The 18795-nt window shown below is 46.9% G+C and overlaps 4 protein-coding genes and 1 pseudogene across 5 annotated transcripts; 4 read left to right on the forward strand and 1 right to left on the reverse strand.

Moving 5' to 3' along the window:
- Positions 1-3822: 3822 nt before the first annotated feature.
- On the forward strand, positions 3823-5232 carry LOC109942017 (uncharacterized). The gene is made up of 3 exons (NM_001370072.1): positions 3823-4306; positions 4379-4604; positions 4682-5232. Exons 1-3 carry the CDS (start codon positions 3845-3847, stop codon positions 5128-5130), a joined length of 1137 nt encoding a protein of 378 aa, NP_001357001.1. The 5' UTR covers positions 3823-3844; the 3' UTR covers positions 5131-5232.
- On the forward strand, positions 3823-7271 carry LOC114803467 (uncharacterized; annotated as a pseudogene). Its single transcript, NR_163247.1, has 4 exons — positions 3823-4306; positions 4379-4604; positions 4682-5758; positions 5837-7271. The product of NR_163247.1 is annotated as an uncharacterized protein (transcript).
- On the forward strand, positions 5236-7271 carry LOC114803466 (uncharacterized). Its single transcript, NM_001370073.1, has 2 exons — positions 5236-5758; positions 5837-7271. Exons 1-2 carry the CDS (start codon positions 5267-5269, stop codon positions 6377-6379), a joined length of 1035 nt encoding a protein of 344 aa, NP_001357002.1. The 5' UTR covers positions 5236-5266; the 3' UTR covers positions 6380-7271.
- A 2112-nt stretch (positions 7272-9383) lies between these two features.
- On the reverse strand, positions 9384-10168 carry LOC100279044 (PEBP (phosphatidylethanolamine-binding protein) family protein). Its single transcript, NM_001152104.1, has 2 exons — positions 9645-10168; positions 9384-9570 (listed from the first exon to the last, which is right to left on the reverse strand). The coding sequence occupies exons 1-2, from the start codon at positions 10071-10073 to the stop codon at positions 9475-9477; spliced, it is 525 nt and encodes a 174-aa protein (NP_001145576.1). The 5' UTR covers positions 10074-10168; the 3' UTR covers positions 9384-9474.
- A 1068-nt stretch (positions 10169-11236) lies between these two features.
- LOC103635786 (RING-H2 finger protein ATL66) lies at positions 11237-12504 on the forward strand. Its single transcript, XM_008658162.4, has 2 exons — positions 11237-12052; positions 12181-12504. The coding sequence occupies exon 1, from the start codon at positions 11479-11481 to the stop codon at positions 11998-12000; it is 522 nt and encodes a 173-aa protein (XP_008656384.1). The 5' UTR covers positions 11237-11478; the 3' UTR covers positions 12001-12052; positions 12181-12504.
- Positions 12505-18795: the final 6291 nt, after the last annotated feature.

An 18795-nucleotide genomic window follows, 5' to 3' on the forward strand; every position in this document is an offset into this window, starting at 1 on the left:
GCTAATACAAAGTTGTTTCACATTCATGCTAGGTACCGCAAGAAGAAAAATTTTGTTGCCAAGTTGATTGATGGGGACCATATCCTAACTGGACACAGTGAAAAAGCAGCAGTGGACTTCTACAAAAAACTCATTGGGCAGGATGGACAGAGGAATGCAACAATTGACCTAGAGGCCCTTGGCCTTCCTAGACACAACCTAGCGGCCTTGGACTCCCTCTTTACAGAACTGGAGATCCTGGAAACCATCAAAGGGTTACCCTTCGACAAGGCCCCAGGGCCGGATGGCTTCACTGGCCTTTTTTATAAAGTATGCTGGAACATTATAAAGGGTGATGTTATGGCTGTTGTTTCAGCTGTTTGGAGCAGGAGATTCGACAATTTCTGGAAGCTCAACACTGCCTACATTACTATGGTACCGAAAAAAGAAGGGGCTGAGCAAGTTAAGGACTTCAGGCCAATTAGCCTCGTCCACAGCTTTGCAAAGCTGATTACAAAAACGCTCGCAAACCGATTGGCACTAAGGTTGGGTGAATTGGTTTCCCCGAATCAAAGTGCATTCATTAAGGGGAGATTCATCCAAGACAACTTTATGTTAGTGCAACAGACATCAAGGCTGTTTCATCAACAGAGAATGTCCCGGCTGCTCCTCAAACTGGATATCACCAAGGCCTTTGACTCAGTCTCCTGGCCTTTTTAATTGAAGTCATGCAACAGCTTGGGTTTGGACAGATCTGGAGAGACACACTTTGTGGTCTCCTTGCTTCCTCCACCACACAAGTCATGCTCAATGGGTTTCCTGAAGATCAAATTCAGCATAGAAGAGGGCTTAGACAAGGGGACCCCCTTTCCCCGATGCTATTCATATTGGTCATGGATGTCCTTGGCTACCTCTTTTTGAAGGTAGAGGAGGCAGGTCTACTACAACAGCTAGCAGCAAGAAGAAAGTTACATAGGGTATCCATTTATGCAGACGATGTAGCCCTTTTCTTACACCCTACGGCTGATGAAATTACCACTACCTTAGATATATTGTAGCTCTTTGGCAGTGCTTCTGGTCTGAAAAATAATGTGCAAAAATCTAATGTCTACCCCATACAGTGCTCAGAGGAAATTCTACTGGAAGTCCAAAACTTGCTACCGTGTGATCTTGCAGCTTTTCCTTGCAAATACTTGGGGCTTCCTCTATCCTTGCACAAGCTGTCCAAGCAGCAGTTCCAGCCATATGTTGATAGATTTGCTGACCAACTTCCTAACTGGATAGCTGATTTGATGACCAGAGCAGGCAGGAGAATCCTAGTGCAACATGTTCTTACAGGTATGACTGTATATCTTGCAATGACAATTGATATACCCCATTGGGCCCTTGATGCGATTGATAAAATAAGAAAGGGCTTTCTGTGGAAAGGAAGAAAGGACGCCAAAGGAGGACACTGTTTGGTGGCTTGGGGCAAGGTGTGTCGCCCTCTTCAGCTTGGAGGTCTGGTAATATCTAGCCTCCCAGAGCTTGGATGGGCTCTCCGGATGCGTTAGTTGTGGCTTCAAAAAACAGACTCCAGTAGACCTTGGACAGGGCTACCTATTCAGGTTCCAAGTAAAGCCAGAACTTTCTTCAGTAAGGTCCTTTTCTCTGAGGTGGGAAATGGATATAGTACCCTTTTTTGTCTGATAATTGGCTGCAGGGGAAAAGCATCTCGACCATTGCCCCTAGCCTACACTCTATAATCCCAAAGCAGATAACAAAAAGTAGAACAGTCCATGAGGCTTTGTTAAACAGAAGATGGATATCTGACATTAGAGGTGGTCTTACTGTTGGAGCTTTGGCAGATTACTTAAAGCTCTGGGACTGTCTCTCCGAAATTGAGCTGCACCCTCTCACTGAAGACAGACATATCTTTAGTGTAGCCCCAGATGGAAAGTATTCAGCTAAAACAGCTTACAAGGGCCTCTTCCTGGGATCCTGCTCATTTGGCCACTACAAGAGGGTTTGGAAAACTTGGGCTCCAGCAAAATGTCGTTTCTTCCTCTGGCTGGTGGCTCAAAACAGGTGCTGGACTACTGACAGATTGGCAAAAAGGGGGCTCACTCATCCCAGCAATTGTCCATTATGTGACCAAGAACCTGAATCCATTAACCACCTGCTGGTCTCATGTGTGTTTGCAAGGATTTTCTGGTATAATCTGCTCAGAAAATTTGGGTTGGATAACCTTGCTCCCCAACCGGGCCTGACATCCTTTTTTTGACTGGTGGGAGACAACTTCTGAAACAGTTCAAGGAATGGTCAAGAAAGGATTGAGCTCTCTGATCTCATTGGGGGCCTGGATGATCTGGAATCACCGTAATAGATGTGTGTTCGATGGTCAAACTCTCAGTCTCCCCTCTATCCTTCGGCAGGCTGACGACGAGAGAAGACTTTGGGAATTAGCTGGAGCCAAGAGCCTCTCCTTCTTGGCAGCTCCATTGTCTGATGACTGAACCCCCTGGTTTCTTTCATCTCTAGTAATGTTTTTGAGTTTGGTTTCCATGGATTATTTCGCTTATGTGCGTTACTGGCCTCCGTAAGGAGTTCATTGCTGTAACCTGTGGTCTATTTTAGACCATTTTATCTTCTTCTTAATATATTTAAGGCGCAGTTCCCCTGTGCTTTCGATAAAAAAAAAGTATGATTTTCGAGTGATTTTCTTTTTTTGGAAGGCGCACGAGAGCTGTGATCGCAGTTTGATTTCTCGAGTGAGAAATGTGAGAAACCGGAAAATTTCCCGTTCTCGCTCACATATGTTATGTGTTTCTCGCTACGGCTTTTTTCTTTTTTTTTGCTTCCAAATGTAAAATATAAAAGTCAATTTTTTTGGTCAAAAACGAATCTTGGAACTGTACAACCAAGAACGTGAACCGTATGAGAGGCGGCGGGAAACATACTCCAGAGACTAACTTATTATAGAGACAGACCACATGACACGACAACAACCTAAGAAACTAGGGGCGTGTTTGTGAGGGTGGCCCTGTAGCCCGGTTGCGCTCGTGGGCTGCAAGTAGCGATGTTTGCCATGTTGGCCCGTTTCGCGGCCTGGCTCAAAGCAGCCAAAAAGCCGGCTTCGCCTGGCTCCCAGGAAACGCGGCTAGGGTTCGTTTCCTGGGAGCGCGGCTGCGCGCGGCGCACGCAGGCGAATCTGGCGGCGGGCGGGGTGGCTCGCGCGGGCTCGCGCGGCAATGGCGAGGATTTCGCGCGCGCGGGAAGGTGCCCTCCGGTGAATCCTCTTCCGGCTATATATGGAGACGGTGCTCCCTCCTTTTCCCCCCTCCTCTCACTGCTCCTTCTACTTCCACCCCCTCCCCCCCCTCGTGAGAGACCGGCGGCGAGCGGCTGTGCGTCGCGGCTGCGTCCAGCTCCGCCTGGTGCCGGGACTCCGTGGTTTTGGCCATCTGCTTCTTCTCTGGTCGATCTGCTTCATATACTTCTAGATCTGCTCCATCTCCGTTGCTACGACCTTGACCCCAAGGTGAAATCAACCCCCAATCGTTCTATTTTCTGGTTCATGCTTCATGAGTTAGGGTTTGGTACAGTGTGTTGTTCATGTTATACCTGCTGCTATTTTGATTTTTCATGTGGTTTGCTTTGGATTTATATTAAAATGGTCGATGATGTTGTCCTTTACGTTCACTTGGAGGTATCATATAGATGATGCAGCCGTGTTCTTTTTCCTTACTGATTCATTTTGCAAGCATGCTGAGGCCAAGCAGGGTATGATTAGATTAATTCTTTTATCATTGTTATATGCATGTAGATGGATCCCTCTTTGAGCCGTGAGCTGTTGTGTAAGCAAGCAGCTGCCTTGACAGTAGTGATGGTTTCATTTGTTACAACTAGGCTTAAAAGAAAAAGGATTGATCCTGAAGTAGAGCCTGATCCTCTAGTCTATGTACTTAGGGAACAAAGTGAACTTCACAGACAGAGGACCCTCAACATGATTTACAACTCCACTGATGTAGAGTGCATTTCCATGCTTAGGATGAAGAGAGCCCCTTTTTTTGCTTTATGCACGACCTTTAGAGAGAGGGGACTGGTAACTGATAGGGAGGGGGTGTCAGTAGAGGAGCAAGTTGCCATGTTCCTGCATGTTGTTGGTCACAACCAAAGGTTTAGAGTTGTGCACCAGGCCTTTAGGAGGTCCATTCAGACAGTACACAAGCACTTTCATCAGGTTTTGTATGCTGTTGGAGAGCTTAGGAAGGAACTTATCAAGGCACCTAGCCCTACCACTCACCCAAAGATCACTGGAAGCTATAGATGGAATCCATATTTAAAGGTATTTGCCTACCTTGGGTTCATTAGTTGTTCATATTCACATGTTCATTTATCTTACGTATATGGTTTTTAGGACTGCATTGGTGCCATTGATGGCACCCATGTGCTGGCAAGGGTGCCTAGACACATGCAGCAAGCTTTCAGGGGTAGGAAAACTAACCCGACACAAAATGTGATGGTTGCTGTGGACTTTGACCTCAAGTTCACATATGTTCTAGCTGACTGGGAGGGGTCTGCCCATGATGCACTTATCCTGGCTGATGCCATTGAGAGGGATGATGGGTTCACTGTCCCACAAGGTAATTGCACTACCAAGTTCACATTGTAGGTAAATTCTACAATGTCACACAAGCTCACAGTAGATTTCACATTGTAGGTAAATTCTACTTGGTAGATGCGGGGTATGCATGCCGCACTGGCTTTCTACCCCCCTTCAGGGGGGTTAGGTACCATTTGAGTGAGTTTGGGAGCAGAAATCGACCTACCAATGCAAGAGAACTGTTCAACCTGAGACACTCATCACTTAGAGTTACTGTGGAGAGGGCTATAGGTGCATTGAAGAACAGGTTTCGTATCTTGGACAACAAGCCCTTTCACAAGTATAAGACACAAGTCAAGCTTGTGTTGGCATGCTCGATCCTGCATAACTGGATTTTAGGCTTTGGCATTGACGAAGTAGTGCCTAATGAGGAGGGTTTCACTGGCACAATGGTAGATCCACTAGATGACAATGGTAGCCAGAGCCAAGATTCCAGTGCCATGGCTGCAAAGAGGGATGCCATTTGCAATGTTATGTGGGAAGGGAGGGGAAGCTCTAGGATATGATGGTTTGTTTACCCTGCTATGGAACTCATGTTTGTTTGTTGATAATGTAATAATATGATGGACATGGCTGAGACCAATTTTTTTCATTCCCATTTGTCTCTTCTTGTTGTGCTGATATTATTATCCTAATTTGTACATGCAAACCAGTGGTAAGATGCCTTCAGTCCCAGCTGGTGATCAGGGTGGGTTTGTCCCAGCTACTGATGTGATGACTGAGACGATAAGGGTTGGTGCTAGTGCACCAGCTAACGCTGATGATGCTACTGCATCTAGTGCTGGTGCTGCTCCAGCAGCAGCTGGACTTGTTGCTGCTGTTCCCGGGGGTCCTAGGGCAATGAGGTGGAACAACAACACCTCTGGATTTATTCTTAGGAGGATGGCTCAACTTCTTAGTGATGGTAGCAGGCCTGACAAGGTCTTCAAGGACAAGGATGTCAACTCTGTTGCCAAAGCCCTTAAGGAGTACAGTGGGGAGGCAGTGAGCCCAACTCAGGTGTATAACCACTTGAGGAAATGGAGGCAGAAATGGTCTAGGGTGTCTAAGCTCAAAGACCTTAGTGGGGCTTTATGGGATAGTGACTCCAATGCTATCTTGCTTGATCAGGAGCACTACCTTGGCCACTGCAAGGTAGCACTATGATTTGTTTCCTATGACTCCTTGTTTTTTTACTTGTCTAAAACACTATCTTTTCAATTACTTGATCAGGACCATCCAAAAGATGCAGAGTTCCTAAACTGCCCTATTAGGTTCTACACTGAGATGGAGGCCATTTTTGGCCATGCTATGGCCACTGGCAAATTTGCACTTGGTTCTGGTGAAGCCTTAGGACAGAACCAGGTTGATAGTGTTGCTGCCAAGGTTGAGGGACCTGCCTTCACCTATATCTCTGAAGAGAGAGCACAAACTGATGTTGGAGAGGGTAGCAAGGCCACCGAGAACCCCTCCATAGCTGTGGGTAGGAAGAGGAAGAGAGGGAACTTCAGTGAGGATGAGATGCTTATGTTGACCAATATGTCTGATGCAGTGAACAATGTGGCTAATGCCCTTAGAGAGACTGGACTTGCCCATGTGGATGCTAACCTCTACCTAGCTGTGATGGAGATGCCTGGCTATTCTGAGGAGGCACTGATTGTTGCCTACACCTTCCTCTTGGACAACAAGGCTCAAGGCAGGGGCTTTGTTCACATGACTGAGGCACATAGAAACATTTGGCTTAGGACCTTCCTAGCCAAGAACTACTACATGTAGGTGAATTACATGTTGGTGTGCGCCACCACCCACTCTCTCTTCCTACCCACTCTCTCTTTTGACTATAGCTGGGAATAGTTTGTTGTAGACATTTTGGTGTGCAGTCTGGTTTACTCCCACCAGTCCTTTTGTCTAATTTACCTAGGAGGGTGGCTAACAATAGGTAACATTTGGGTGGACACCATTTGAACCCTAAGCTGTTGGGCTCAAACTTATTGTAAGGCACTATTTGTGTAGCCTCTGTTGGCTGCTGTGGTAAGTTTATATTATTTCATCCATTTCATACTATGATTGAAGTTTTTACTTGGCCAATGATGCTATATACACCAATCTGAGGTGCATTTGCATTTGATGTGTTGTACTGCAGCTGAGGCCCGTGTTTACTTGTGCTTTCCTTTATTCCTATGATGACATAATTGCCATTGAACCATGTTGTCATTATTGCCCGTGTTAATGTGGATGATCTTTAAATTGTGAGGTACTGGGCATATGCTGAAAATTATGTTGTTTCCACCATGTTGTGATTATTGCCTTGGAACCATGGGGCACATCCATGCCCAATGCAACTGTTATCCACAAAAGATGACTTGATGGCTGGGTTGGATGAATATCATGGTTTCATGGCTGCCCAGCTATGTTCCTTATGCTCCAAGTTAAAAGATCACATGAAAATGGCAATTAATATCTGAGGAAAATCATTGCTATTGTCAATCTTGCATGGCTTCTTTGATGGATATGTTGCAGATGGATGCCCAACTACCTGACTATGTTGCAGATGGATGCCCAACTACCTGATCATGGCTTCTTTGATTGTAACTTGTAAATAGCAATGACAATAATTGATTCAGTTAAGTTAAAATTGTCTAAGGCTAACTCAGCTGTAATGCATGTATTGTTGTAAATAGCAATGATAATAATGACAATTGTCTCTATTTTCTATCTATGGGCCAGGCCGACCACAGCCAGCTGCCAAACATATTCTCAGTTTGGCAGTTGGGCAGTTGGCCTCTTAGCCCAGCTGTCAAAAAGGGTCGCAAACACAATCTCGCCTGGGCCGAGCTCATCTTGTACAGGAACACAAACAAGGTCACTTGCACCAACTGGGCCAAGCCAACTTAGGGCTGGCCCAGTAGAGCAGGCCGAGCCAGCCTGGTGCAGGGTCGCAAACACGCCCTAGATAGCTCCACCTATGCCCAGGCCTTGAAGCTTTTTTGCTCCTACGAGTTAATTGGAGGGACAACGTCAAAACACACGAGTGCCTATGCTTCTAGATACACTAAACTCCTAAAATAATTATATAATGAATATAAACATACATCAAACTATATTTATATTATAAAATAAATATAGACATACATAAACTATATTTATATGTTATTTAATGAATGTATAATTAGTATAATGAATGTATAATTAGTATAAAACGAATTATATTTTAGGATGGAGTCTAAAACGAATTATAGGATGGATGGTCCTTTTATGTGCAAACTATCCCTAGTGGGCCTTTTATATTTAGATTAGAAGCGCTTTGAGAGGTGGTGTGTTTGGTTACTGAACGGTGGTAGCATGGCCTGTACGTGAGGAGCCAGACATCTTGGACACAGGCTCTATCATACATAGTCTTTTGTTTGGTTGTTTGTATTAGTGCATTTAAGATAAATACAACTCGTGTTTGATAATCTGCATCAGAACATGTATAAAAGAAGAGTGCGTAAATAAATTTTCAAATATTATACAACACCTATTAGTTTTGTTCGTAAAATTTTGAGGATCATGAATATAAAATTATTTGATAATTAAATCTTTTAATTAGAAAATCTAATAAAAAACAACCTTAAAAGCTTTCTCGTTTTGCGTGCAAATACATGCAGTTGCTGAGTTGCATGGCAAGCGCCTGCTTCCGCGAAGATGCCCACCGGCTGCGTATGCTGGGAGCCTGGCTGCGCCCCTAGTTTTGTATCTATTCAGCCTGTATGTGATGGGAAGCCAATCAAACGTCACCTGCTTTGAGACTCTGCGGCTGGAGGTGCACCCTCGTGTCCTCTAACCAAACAGACCCTCGTGTCCTCTAACCAAACACTCGTGTCCTCTAACCAAACAGAGGGTATGTGTCATCAACCAGGTTTACTATTTCATCTTAAGGCCTTATTCGTTTCTGTCGGATTGATGGGTCGAAACAAATCCTAACCGGATTGCTTCTCTAATTTATATAAACTTTGATTAGGTGGAATGGTTCCGGGTGCAATCCGATACAAACGAACAAGGCCTAAATAAGCTCCACCAGTAACTGATGATAGGAGCTGCTGCAGGCAAATTGATAATGCTGCCATGGCCAAATTCACAACTGCTAGCATTTGAAAGACCATTTTGTTACTCTTAACTAGGGCTGGGCATTCGGTTTTTTTTTGAAACTTCGGTTCGGTTTTTCAGTTTTAAAAAACTTCGGTTTTCTAGACATTAGAAACCGATCGGTTTTCTTGAAAATGAAAAACCGAAAAGTTCGGTTTCGGTTTTTTACTTCGGTTTTCGGTAAAAACCGAATACCAAACTTATACTCAAGACAATACATACAAAAAGTTTATATGATAGATTACATATAATTTTAAAAATTCAAAATTATATATGTACAAATATTTAGAGATACATCATACATCACAAATAAATAAGTGAATAACAATTTAATTGTTTCAAACATTTAGTTCACATAATCGAATAGCCAAATTTTAGAATTGATAAAGTTAGGTAATTTAAAATTGATAAAGTTAGGTAATTCGTTTTTTTATTTCGGTTTGGTATACGGTGAAAACCGATTACGATACCGAAAACCGAACTTTTGAGATACAAAAACCGAAACCGAACCGAACTACCGAAAAAACCAAAATTTCGGTTCGGTACGGTTCGGTACGGTTCGGGTAAAAATGTGCCCACCCCTACTCTTAACGTACGTAAAGCACGTAAAGCTGCCCACATGACGTACTCTTCGTCACACAATAAGCTAAGCACATGTGAAGTTCCCTTTTATTCGATCAAAATTACATGGTAGCCACACAAGCAAATACAAAGCACGCCAACAAAGATATCTCTGAGTGTGTGTGTTAGTTGTTGGCGACGACTCCCTGGAACACGGCGATCAGCTCGGCTTCTTCCAGCACGTGCCCGTCGATCGCCTCCATGAGCTTATCCCTGGTCACCTGCATGCAATTAATTAATTCGACCGCAAATCGATAACTACTCCCAACAAATTAAATCTCAGCATCAAACGTACCTTGTTGCCGAGGTGCACCTCGTCGTCGAGCGCGTAGAGCTTGAACTGGATGCGGTGGCCGTGGGAGGGCGGCACGGGCCCGCGCCAGCCGGGCTGCTTCCAGTCGTTGACCCCCTCCTGCAGTCCGCCGAGCTGGTCGCGCCCCGGCCCCGCCCCCGCGGCGCCGGAGAACCCCTCGGGGAGGCCCCTGGTGGCGGGCGGGATGTTGGCCACCACCCAGTGCGTCCACGGCACGATGGGGTCGGCGTCGATGTCCTGCACCAGCAGCGCCAGCGACCGCGCGCCCTCGGGCACGCCGTACCATTCCAGCGGCGGCGACATGTCCTTCTTGGCGCCCTGCCCCTCCGCCGTGTACTGCCGCGGCAGCCGCCCGTCGTGCGCCGCGATCGGGTGCGACACCAGCCTCATGCCGCCCTCCTGCGCCGCCATGCCGGATGATGCGTCGTCTCGTCTCTTTTAATTTCGTCCCGAGTGTTGGATTTCTACGTACTAGTTCTAGTCAGTTGTTCCGTCGAGCTTGTTGTGTTGTGTCAACTGAGAGCCTGCCTTAAATAAAAGGGGGGCAGCGGCGGCGCTCCGGGGACGCGTGTCCCGGAGGCGAGGGGGACGTGGAGTCGTGTCGTGCTTTCCGGATGGGGGCGCCGGCCATGAGAACGTTCCAGAAACCTACAGCTCAAGCGTCGATAATAATTTGCGTGTCGCTGTGGCATCTGTCTTCCTAGAGTCCAGCTGCGAAAAATTAAATTCCATTTTACCCTCTTCTCGACGATTAAGATAAATTAAATTCTGTCGTTGGCTACAGTCGCCGTTTAGTTTGCGTGGTTTCTCAGTGAACTACAGACTTGTCACCACATCCTTTCGGCCATTCTAATATATGTTAATTCTATCGCAGAGTTTCGAATTGCATTACATACATAATTCTGCTGGCTCGAAAAAAATGGAAATTTTCCGTGTGGAAAATGACGGGCCAGCAGGTAGCTAGGCCAACTTATTCTGAGCTCGGCGTTGTAGGCCGACGCGTGCTTCGGATGGATAAATAATGGGCCTGCATAGAAAAGATCCTCTAGAAAAAGCTAAACCAATTAGGCCCAATAATATGCGTGCTAGTAGGTGCTAATATAATGAGACCTGCGGGGAATAGAGTGTGTCAGGTTGCTATCAGCTAATAGCTCAGAACACACGATGATGTACGTCGTCTACAACAACATTGGCACAGCTAAGCTAGCTTGGTGGCGCTACAACTGTAGCGGTACGGTAGGCCGTTGTTGACACCACTGACATGCCATGCCATGCATCCTGTCGTCCCCGGCGCACTGACGCGACCCGTCAGGTCATACATACATACATCGGAATGGCGGGCTACTTCAACTTCAACGGTGCCATGATCGTGCAGCAGTGGTCGCACGTACGCGATCTTTTCCTTTTTTTTTTTTTTTGCTTTATGGTTTTGGCCAAAACTCTAATCAAATCCCAAAAGATCCTCAGTGTAATCTGGTCGTACCCGTCCATTTGATTTGTTGCCTTGGCGCTCATTCGCTGCTGCCACTTTGCAATTTGGCCGTCCGCTCAAGTACGGAGGCTTGCTGGTTACTACTGGCTGACGCCCACTAGCCACTACTACTGGCGACTGGCGCGGCAGCCTAGTCTCAAAAGGGACGGCCCCGGGCGCTTCCAGTTCAGATTTTATAACCACGCCCCCGTCGCACTTGCCAGTTGCCTCTGCCACCCCCGCGACGACGACGACGACGACGGCGCTCCTTCCGCTTCTCCCCCGTCGTCGTCCCATGCCCCTCTGCCACATACAGTGACCGGCAGCGGCGAGGAGCGACCAATAATGGCAGCGCAGGAGAGCGCCGCAGGGAACCCGCAGGTGGTGGTGACGCGGTGGCGGTACGGGGACGTGGGCGACAGCAACTTCGCGGTGCGCGGCCGCGCGGCGCCGCTGCTGGCGGGGCTGCTGTGCGCCGTCGTCGTCTTCGCCGCGCTCTGCCTGTACCTCTGCTGGAGGTGCCAGCGCCAGCGCCACCGCTACGACCCGGAGGCGGACGCCTCGTCGTCGTCGTCGCCGTCGCCAGCCGGCGCGGCGGCGCTGCCCGGCCTCGACGCCGACGCCATCCGCGGCCTGCCCGTGACGCTGCACCGGCCGTCCGCGTCGCCGCGGCTTCCCGGCGGGGACGACGAGGCGCTGTGCTCCATCTGCATCAGCGCGCTGGTGGCCGGGGAGAAGGTGAAGGTGCTCCCGCCCTGCGGCCACTGCTTCCACCCGGACTGCGTCGACGCATGGCTCCGGTCCCACCCCAGCTGCCCGCTCTGCCGCCGCCGCCTCCTCCTCGCCGACGCCGACGCCAAAGTGTGATCAGCGGCGGGCCCCTGCCCCGACCAGGAGTTTTTAAGCAGCGCATTACTAGGTAATGTAATGGTGATGGCGGCGACCACCGAGACCGCGTCGTCAGATCTACTCGTCGTGAGTGCGTTTGTAATTAAAGACTATACTCCTAAAAGAAGCGCTGATCACCAATGGCGTCGGAAAATGCAGTGACGTGGCCGCTGCTCTGCTCTGCTCTCCGAGGGAGGCCGTCACCTGACCTGACCCCGACCAAGCCACTCACTGTTCAAGGAATGCCTTTCCAGCTTTTTCTCTGTGGCGCAAGGCTCTCGAGTGCAGGAGAAAAGTGATGTAGGCTGCGCTGCACATAGCTTTTGAGTATTTAAACCAGAGGAGATAATTTAACGTATGCGGTGGTGGTTCAGATGTTGTGTTGTTGTGCTTGTGCCTTTTTGTTTTGATTCCATATACTGCTACACTTTGGCCGTAAAATAAAAGTGGCGGTTGCAGATATCTCTGCTGCCCAAATATCTACCCGTATTTGTTAGAGTGAGTGGTATTAGTACTACGTGCACACATCTAGCTGTGGTCTAGCGAGGTGGAGGGATGAACATATTCTAGAGGGAGAGAAAAAAACCAAGTCGTATTCTCGACGGTGTTACGTCATGGTTTTTGGAGTACGAGACGACAATTTTTAAAATCGGATGTTCCCGATTCAAGGAAATATCTAGACCTAGAGTTCTGGACAAATTTAAATAAGTTGTTTGGTCGAGACGTCTTCTTCCTTTCTTTGTTTTTTCCCCAACAAAAGCAAAAAAGTTTTGCCGGCTACTGTAGATTGGTGTTATACAATACAATGAAGAAAGCAGGACGACTACCAGGAAAACGAATGAAAAGAACGGGCACGACTGAAAGACCCCAAAAAAACACACAAGTACAGCAAAGTGAAAGCGATCAAGCGAACCACACCACACACAGCTCAGGAGGAGAGGAAGCTTGCAGGAAATTAAAGCGCACAAAGGACGTCCGAGCTGGGGCCGTGGAGCGAGGAGGAGGACGGCAGGGAAACCCTGCAGAAACGCCAGGCACGGGCACCGATTTGAATTTCCGCTGGGAGGAGGTCCTGATGTATCAATCGATACAACTGTTCATAGCGTTTTGCTGCAACTATTGTAGTTTAGCTACCTACCACCGTTGTTGTAACATGGGCTTGGGTTCCTTGGAGTAAGACGTAGACGGCGGCCCATCGTGTCCTGTGGGTTTGGTTAATGGCTGGGGGAAAAAAACGAGAGGATGGAGGGGATGGTGTATTGGTTTGAAATTAATAATAACGGGCATGATGGCCGGTTGATTATTTTTTTTAAAAAAAATATGTATTTTTTTAGTGGTAGCAACTAGTGCTACGAGTAAATAGATAATAAGGTTTTCGGACATAATTCATAGAAACCTTAAAAGGCTAGTGGTAGTTTGGATACCCACGTCTTTCTCGGGCTATGTGACAGACAGGCACAAGGTACGTGCACATGGAGGAGGCATGATGAAGCGACCTCTTATCAGACTGTGTTCAGCGGTCCTCCCTAAATTTCTCCCCCTATATCTCACTCACGTGCCACGTCAGCGTTCTCTTCCCCCTATATCTCCACTCTATACAGCAGTTCCCCCTAAATCCTTCCCCTATACCCTACTATAATCATAAAATATCATTTTTCATACCTATTCACCATCTATTATCATTTTTTCCCAACTAATAAATACTTCTGTGCACAGAAACCGAGGCAAGGGGCCAGGCGCACACAGCTCTTGATCTAGCGTGTTGATGTTGCCTCCTCTATCACTGTATGGCGAAGAGTAGCAGGTAGCGTGCACCGTTGAATGGCGTAGGGGGACTCTGTATCCTCTAAAAAGTGAACAGTTATGGGGGAGAGTGAAGCGGTGAAGAGAGTCTCAGACAGCCGCAGGGTCTCGAAGCAACTTTTTGGATTCTGGATGGATTTCGCCAGTGTATAGAACGACTCGAAATCCAAGAAATAGAAGCCTGCAAACTTAGTACAGACTAGCAAGCAGGTAGCAGCAGCTACTCGGTCCAAGATATTCTCGGGCGGAAAAAGGTAAAAGGATATCAAAATCAAAACCCATGTTCTTCAGCCATATGTGCTCCTAGCTTGTCTGCCCCCACAGTCCACTAGCATGCAGTATATTTTAAAATCAGCCTAAATGTCATGAAAAACGAAGACGAGACCAACCTGCCCGCCCAAAGTATTCCGAGGAGCCGGAAGACACGCACGCCTCTGCTGCCTCCGCGGCTCCGTGCCCACCCGCCACCACCACGCTCGTCACCACACGAGCCATCAAGCCACGACGCAGACTGCCACGGACCGCCCGGGCGACGACGGGGAGCAGATGAAGCATTTCGGAACGGGCTAGATCGTGGGCCAGGCTATACCATTGTAGCCCATATATTGGCCTTGTTAGCTCGCATGGCCATTTTCACGGCACCATCTTGCTGCGGATCACAACAATCGCGTACAGCAGTAGTACATGCTGACGACCTGACCTGACAGCCAGTGACAACACACACACACAGAGTGGGATTAAGTGGTTTTCAATCACCAACAAGTCAAAACCTTTCATTTTTTTTCTAATCACATTTCATCCACAAGAGATAGAAATAACCGAATAAGGTCTAACGGTTGACATGGACCTAGCTACGTAATTCACAATCTAGTCTAAAATCAAAATGGGGTTTCTCTACGTCCCTCGTCCCCCCAGATGGAGAAACTTATAGCGTGTTTGGTTTAAGGATTGAAGTAGTTCATCATCTTCTTACTCCTCACTTTCTTATTTGGTTTGTGAAATAGAATTAGTTGATCCATCGTCATTTCATTTCTCATAGGCTAATAACTAGTAATATTATGAAGAATGAATTCATCCCATCAAATTTGAGGAATGAACGATGTGACACACCACCTTATTTTGGATGTAGTGGTTTCTCAAACCATACATGTCCTTATTTTCTTTCGCGAGAGGCGACTTTTGCTACTAGACAATGTCCAAAATGATAGCCATCAGATAAAGGCCATCTTTGGCAGGGCTCCTGCTTTTCCAGTTCTTTAGCTTCTCTATAGAAGGGCAGAGCCATTTTGTAACCCGTTTAGCAAAACAGTTTTTCCAGTGTTTCTTTCGAATTTTGTATGAGGAAAATGTTGGAGGAGCCGATAGAAGCCAGGTTTTTTGGCGTTCTGTTTTCCAACAAGAAAACGTCTCTACCTCTTTAAGGGCTCTCGACGAGAAACCATTTTAACCGTTTTGTATGGCTTTGTGATTTGAGCCGAAGATAGAGCAGATGAAAGAGTCATGCTAAAGGGGCTCAAAATGCAACAAGACGTGCACAAAATAGGGTGCAACACACTCAAAACACTCGTAGCTAGTCAATACCCACTTGTCGGGGTACAAAACCTCGGACCCTTAGTCCCACATGGGCAGCAATAAGAGATATCCGGGGCAAACCGCTCATAGGCCACTGGTCTCCGTCTCGCTCATAGGACACTCCATGGGTCGAATTGTGGGGGTGGACGAGGCAGAAAGTTAGCAGAGTGGGTCAGATGAGCTAAACAAAATCCACTCGATTGGATTCAACGTGCTCAGGCATGCTTAACCATCAACTTTGCTTGCTCCCCACTACCATGCCAGCTGAGGCGGTACGGCACGAGCAGAACCTGTCCCCTTTCCACTCATGACCTACATGAAAGTCGCCTAGAGGGGGGGTGAATAGGCAAATCTGAATTTTATAAATTTAAGCACAACTACAAGCCGGGGTTAGCGTTAGAATTAAAGTCGAGTCTGAAAGAGAGGGTGAAAACAAATCACAAGCAAATAAGGTGGATGACACGGTGATTTGTTTTACCGAGGTTCGGTTCTTGCAAACCTACTCCCCATTGAGGTGGTCCCAAAGACCGGGTCTCTTTCAACCCTTTCCCTCTCTCAAACGGTCACCTAGACCGAGTGAGCTTCTCTTCTCAATCAATCGGGACACTAAGTCCCCACAAGGACCACCACACAATTGGTGTCTCTTGCCTTGATCACAATTGAGTTGGAAACAAGAAAGAAGGTAGAAGAAAAAGCAATCCAAGCGCAAGAGCTCAAATGAACACAAATGTCTCTCTCTCGTCACTAATTTGTTAAGAGTGATTCCGGACTTGGGAGAGGATTTGATCTCTTTGTTTTGTGTCTTGTATTGAATGCTATAGCTCTTGTATGAGGTTTGAAGGCTGAAAACTTGGATGCAATGAATGGTGGGTGGTTGGGGGTATTTATAGCCTCAACCACCAAAGTGACGGTTGGTGAGGGCTTCTGTCGCATGGCGCATCGGACAGTCCGGTGCGCCAGCCACATCACCAGGCCGTTAGGGTTCGACCGTTGGAGCTTCTGACATGTGGCCCACCGGACAGTCCGGTGGTGCACCAGACAGTCACTATTCACTATCCGGTGCGCCTTCTGGCGCTGCTCTGACTTCTGCGCGTGCAGGCGCACAATGTTCACTTTTACTGTTCCGTTGCAGACGACCGTTGGCGCTGTGTAGCCGTTACTCCGCTGGCACACCGGACAGTCCGGTGCTACACCAGACAGTCGGTGAATTATAGCGGAGCGGCTCCCAGAATTCCTGAAGGTGGCAAGTTCGGAGTTGGGTTCCCTGGTGCACCGGACACTGTCCGGTGGCACACCGGACAGTGTGGTGCGCCATACCAGGGCTGCCTTCGGTTTAACTTTGCTCCTTTGTTTTGAACCCTTTCTTGGACTTTTTATTGGTTTGTGTTGAACCTTTGGCACCTGTAGAACTCATAGTCTAGAGCAAACTAGTTAGTCCAATTAATTTATGTTGGGCAATTCAACCACCAAAATTCATATAGGAAAAGGTGTAAGCCTATTTCCCTTTCAATCTCCCCCTTTTTGGTGATTGATGCCAACACAAACCAAAGAAAATATAAAAGTGCAGAATTGAACTAGTTTGCATAAGGTAAGTGCAAAGGTTGCTTGGAATGAAACCAATAATTATTTCTACTAGGTATGCATGGATGGTTTTCTTCTTATTTAAAATTTTGGACCACGCTTGCACCACTTGTTTTGTTTTGCAAATGTTCTGGAAATTCTTTTCAAAGTCTTTTGCAAATAGTCAAAGGTATATGAATAAGATTTTGAAAAGCATTTTCAAAATATGAAAATTTTCTCCCCCTGTTTCAAATGCTTTTCCTTTGACTAAACAAAACCCCCCCTTAATGAAATCCTCCTCTTAGTGTTCAAGAGGGTTTTAGATATTAATTTTGAAGAGGGTATACCAATTTGAAATTATATCAAAAATAAGGTACCAATTGAAAAATCTTCTCTTAACACAAATTTGAAAGACTACATTTTTGAAATTGGTGGTGGTGCGGTCCTTTTGCTTTGGGCTAATATTTTCACCCTCTTTGGCATGAATCGCCAAAAACGGATACTTGTGAGTGAAATATAAGCCCTTTTTCAAGCTTTCTCCCCCTTTGGTAAATAATATAGGAGTGAAGATTATACCAAATTGGAGAGCGTTGTGGAGCGACGGCGAAGGATGAATAATTCGATGGAGTGGAGTGGAAGCCTTTTGTCTTCGCCGAAGACTCCATTTCCCTTTCAATCTATGACTTAGCATAATATTCACTTGAAAACACATTAGTCATAGCACATGAAAGAGATATGATCAAAGGTATATAAATGAGCTATATGTGCAGAATATCAATCAAAATTCCTAGAATCAAGAATATTTAGCTCATGCCTAAGTTTGGTAAAAGATTTCTCATATAATGGCTTGGTAAAGATATCGGCTAATTGATCTTTGGTGTTAATGTAAGCAATCTCGATATCTCCCCGTTGTTGGTGATCTCTCAAAAAGTGATACCGAATGGCTATGTGCTTAGTGCGGCTGTGCTCAACGGGATTATCCGCCATGCGGATTGCACTCTCATTATCACATAGGAGAGGAACTTTGGTTAATTTGTAACCATAGTCCCTAAGGGTTTGCCTCATCCAAAGCAATTGCGCGCAACAATGGCCTACGGCAATGTACTCGGCTTCGGCGGTAGAAAGAGCTACGGAATTTTGTTTCTTAGAAGCCCAGGACACCAGAGATCTTCCCAAGAACTGGCAAGTCCCTGATGTGCTCTTTCTATCAATCTTACACCCTGCCTAATCAGCATCTGAATAACCAATTAAATCAAAAGTGGATCCCCTGGGGTACCAAAGGCCAAACTTAGGAGTATAAACTAAATATCTCAAGATTCGTTTCACGGCCCTAAGGTGAACTTCACCCTGCCATGATGACCGCGTCAAAAAAGGTGCGCCACACTATTTAAATTCATATCCTTTTCCTCTTCCTCTTTCTCTCTCTTGCTACAGGGACCGGGAAAGGGGATATTTTGAAAAGGATCCTTCTCAGCGAAGGAAACGGGCCCCCAAGCCCTCCTACTGATCAGAGGTTCGAAGGCTGGCCCCTCGGAAGGGTTCGACAGACGCCCCAGAGCACTCGGGCTCCGAGCCCATTACTGATCAGGGGTTCGAAGGCTGGCCCTCGGAAGGGTTCGACAGCCGCCCCAGAGCACACGGGCTCCGCGCCCTTTACTGATCAGGGGTTCGAAGGCTGGCCCCTCGGAAGGGTTCAACAGTCGCCCCAGAGCACGCAGAGTGAGGATGACTCTGGGTACGTCCGTTACATGGCCGAGGCTCGAGCTACGCTCCCGAGGTACCCTAGGACATTTTCGAGACCAGCAGGAGCGATTTTGTAACGGAATCCCACCAGAGGGA

The sequence above is a fragment of the Zea mays genome, chromosome 8, assembly GCF_902167145.1.
Source record: "Zea mays cultivar B73 chromosome 8, Zm-B73-REFERENCE-NAM-5.0, whole genome shotgun sequence".
In the NCBI taxonomy this organism is placed as follows: domain Eukaryota; kingdom Viridiplantae; phylum Streptophyta; class Magnoliopsida; order Poales; family Poaceae; genus Zea; species Zea mays.

Coding starts and splice junctions, on each gene's coding strand:
- LOC100279044 (NM_001152104.1), bottom strand. CDS start 10,073: ATGGCGGCGCAGGAGGGCGGCATGAGGCTGGTGTCGCACCCGATCGCG. Junction 9,571..9,644: donor AGGTGCACCTCGGCAACAAG/GTACGTTTGATG, acceptor AATTGCATGCAG/GTGACCAGGGATAAGCTCAT.
- LOC114803466 (NM_001370073.1), top strand. CDS start 5,267: ATGCAAACCAGTGGTAAGATGCCTTCAGTCCCAGCTGGTGATCAGGGT. Junction 5,759..5,836: donor ACTACCTTGGCCACTGCAAG/GTAGCACTATGA, acceptor TTACTTGATCAG/GACCATCCAAAAGATGCAGA.
- LOC103635786 (XM_008658162.4), top strand. CDS start 11,479: ATGGCAGCGCAGGAGAGCGCCGCAGGGAACCCGCAGGTGGTGGTGACG.
- LOC109942017 (NM_001370072.1), top strand. CDS start 3,845: ATGGTTTCATTTGTTACAACTAGGCTTAAAAGAAAAAGGATTGATCCT. Junction 4,307..4,378: donor GATGGAATCCATATTTAAAG/GTATTTGCCTAC, acceptor TATGGTTTTTAG/GACTGCATTGGTGCCATTGA. Junction 4,605..4,681: donor TGGGTTCACTGTCCCACAAG/GTAATTGCACTA, acceptor TTCACATTGTAG/GTAAATTCTACTTGGTAGAT.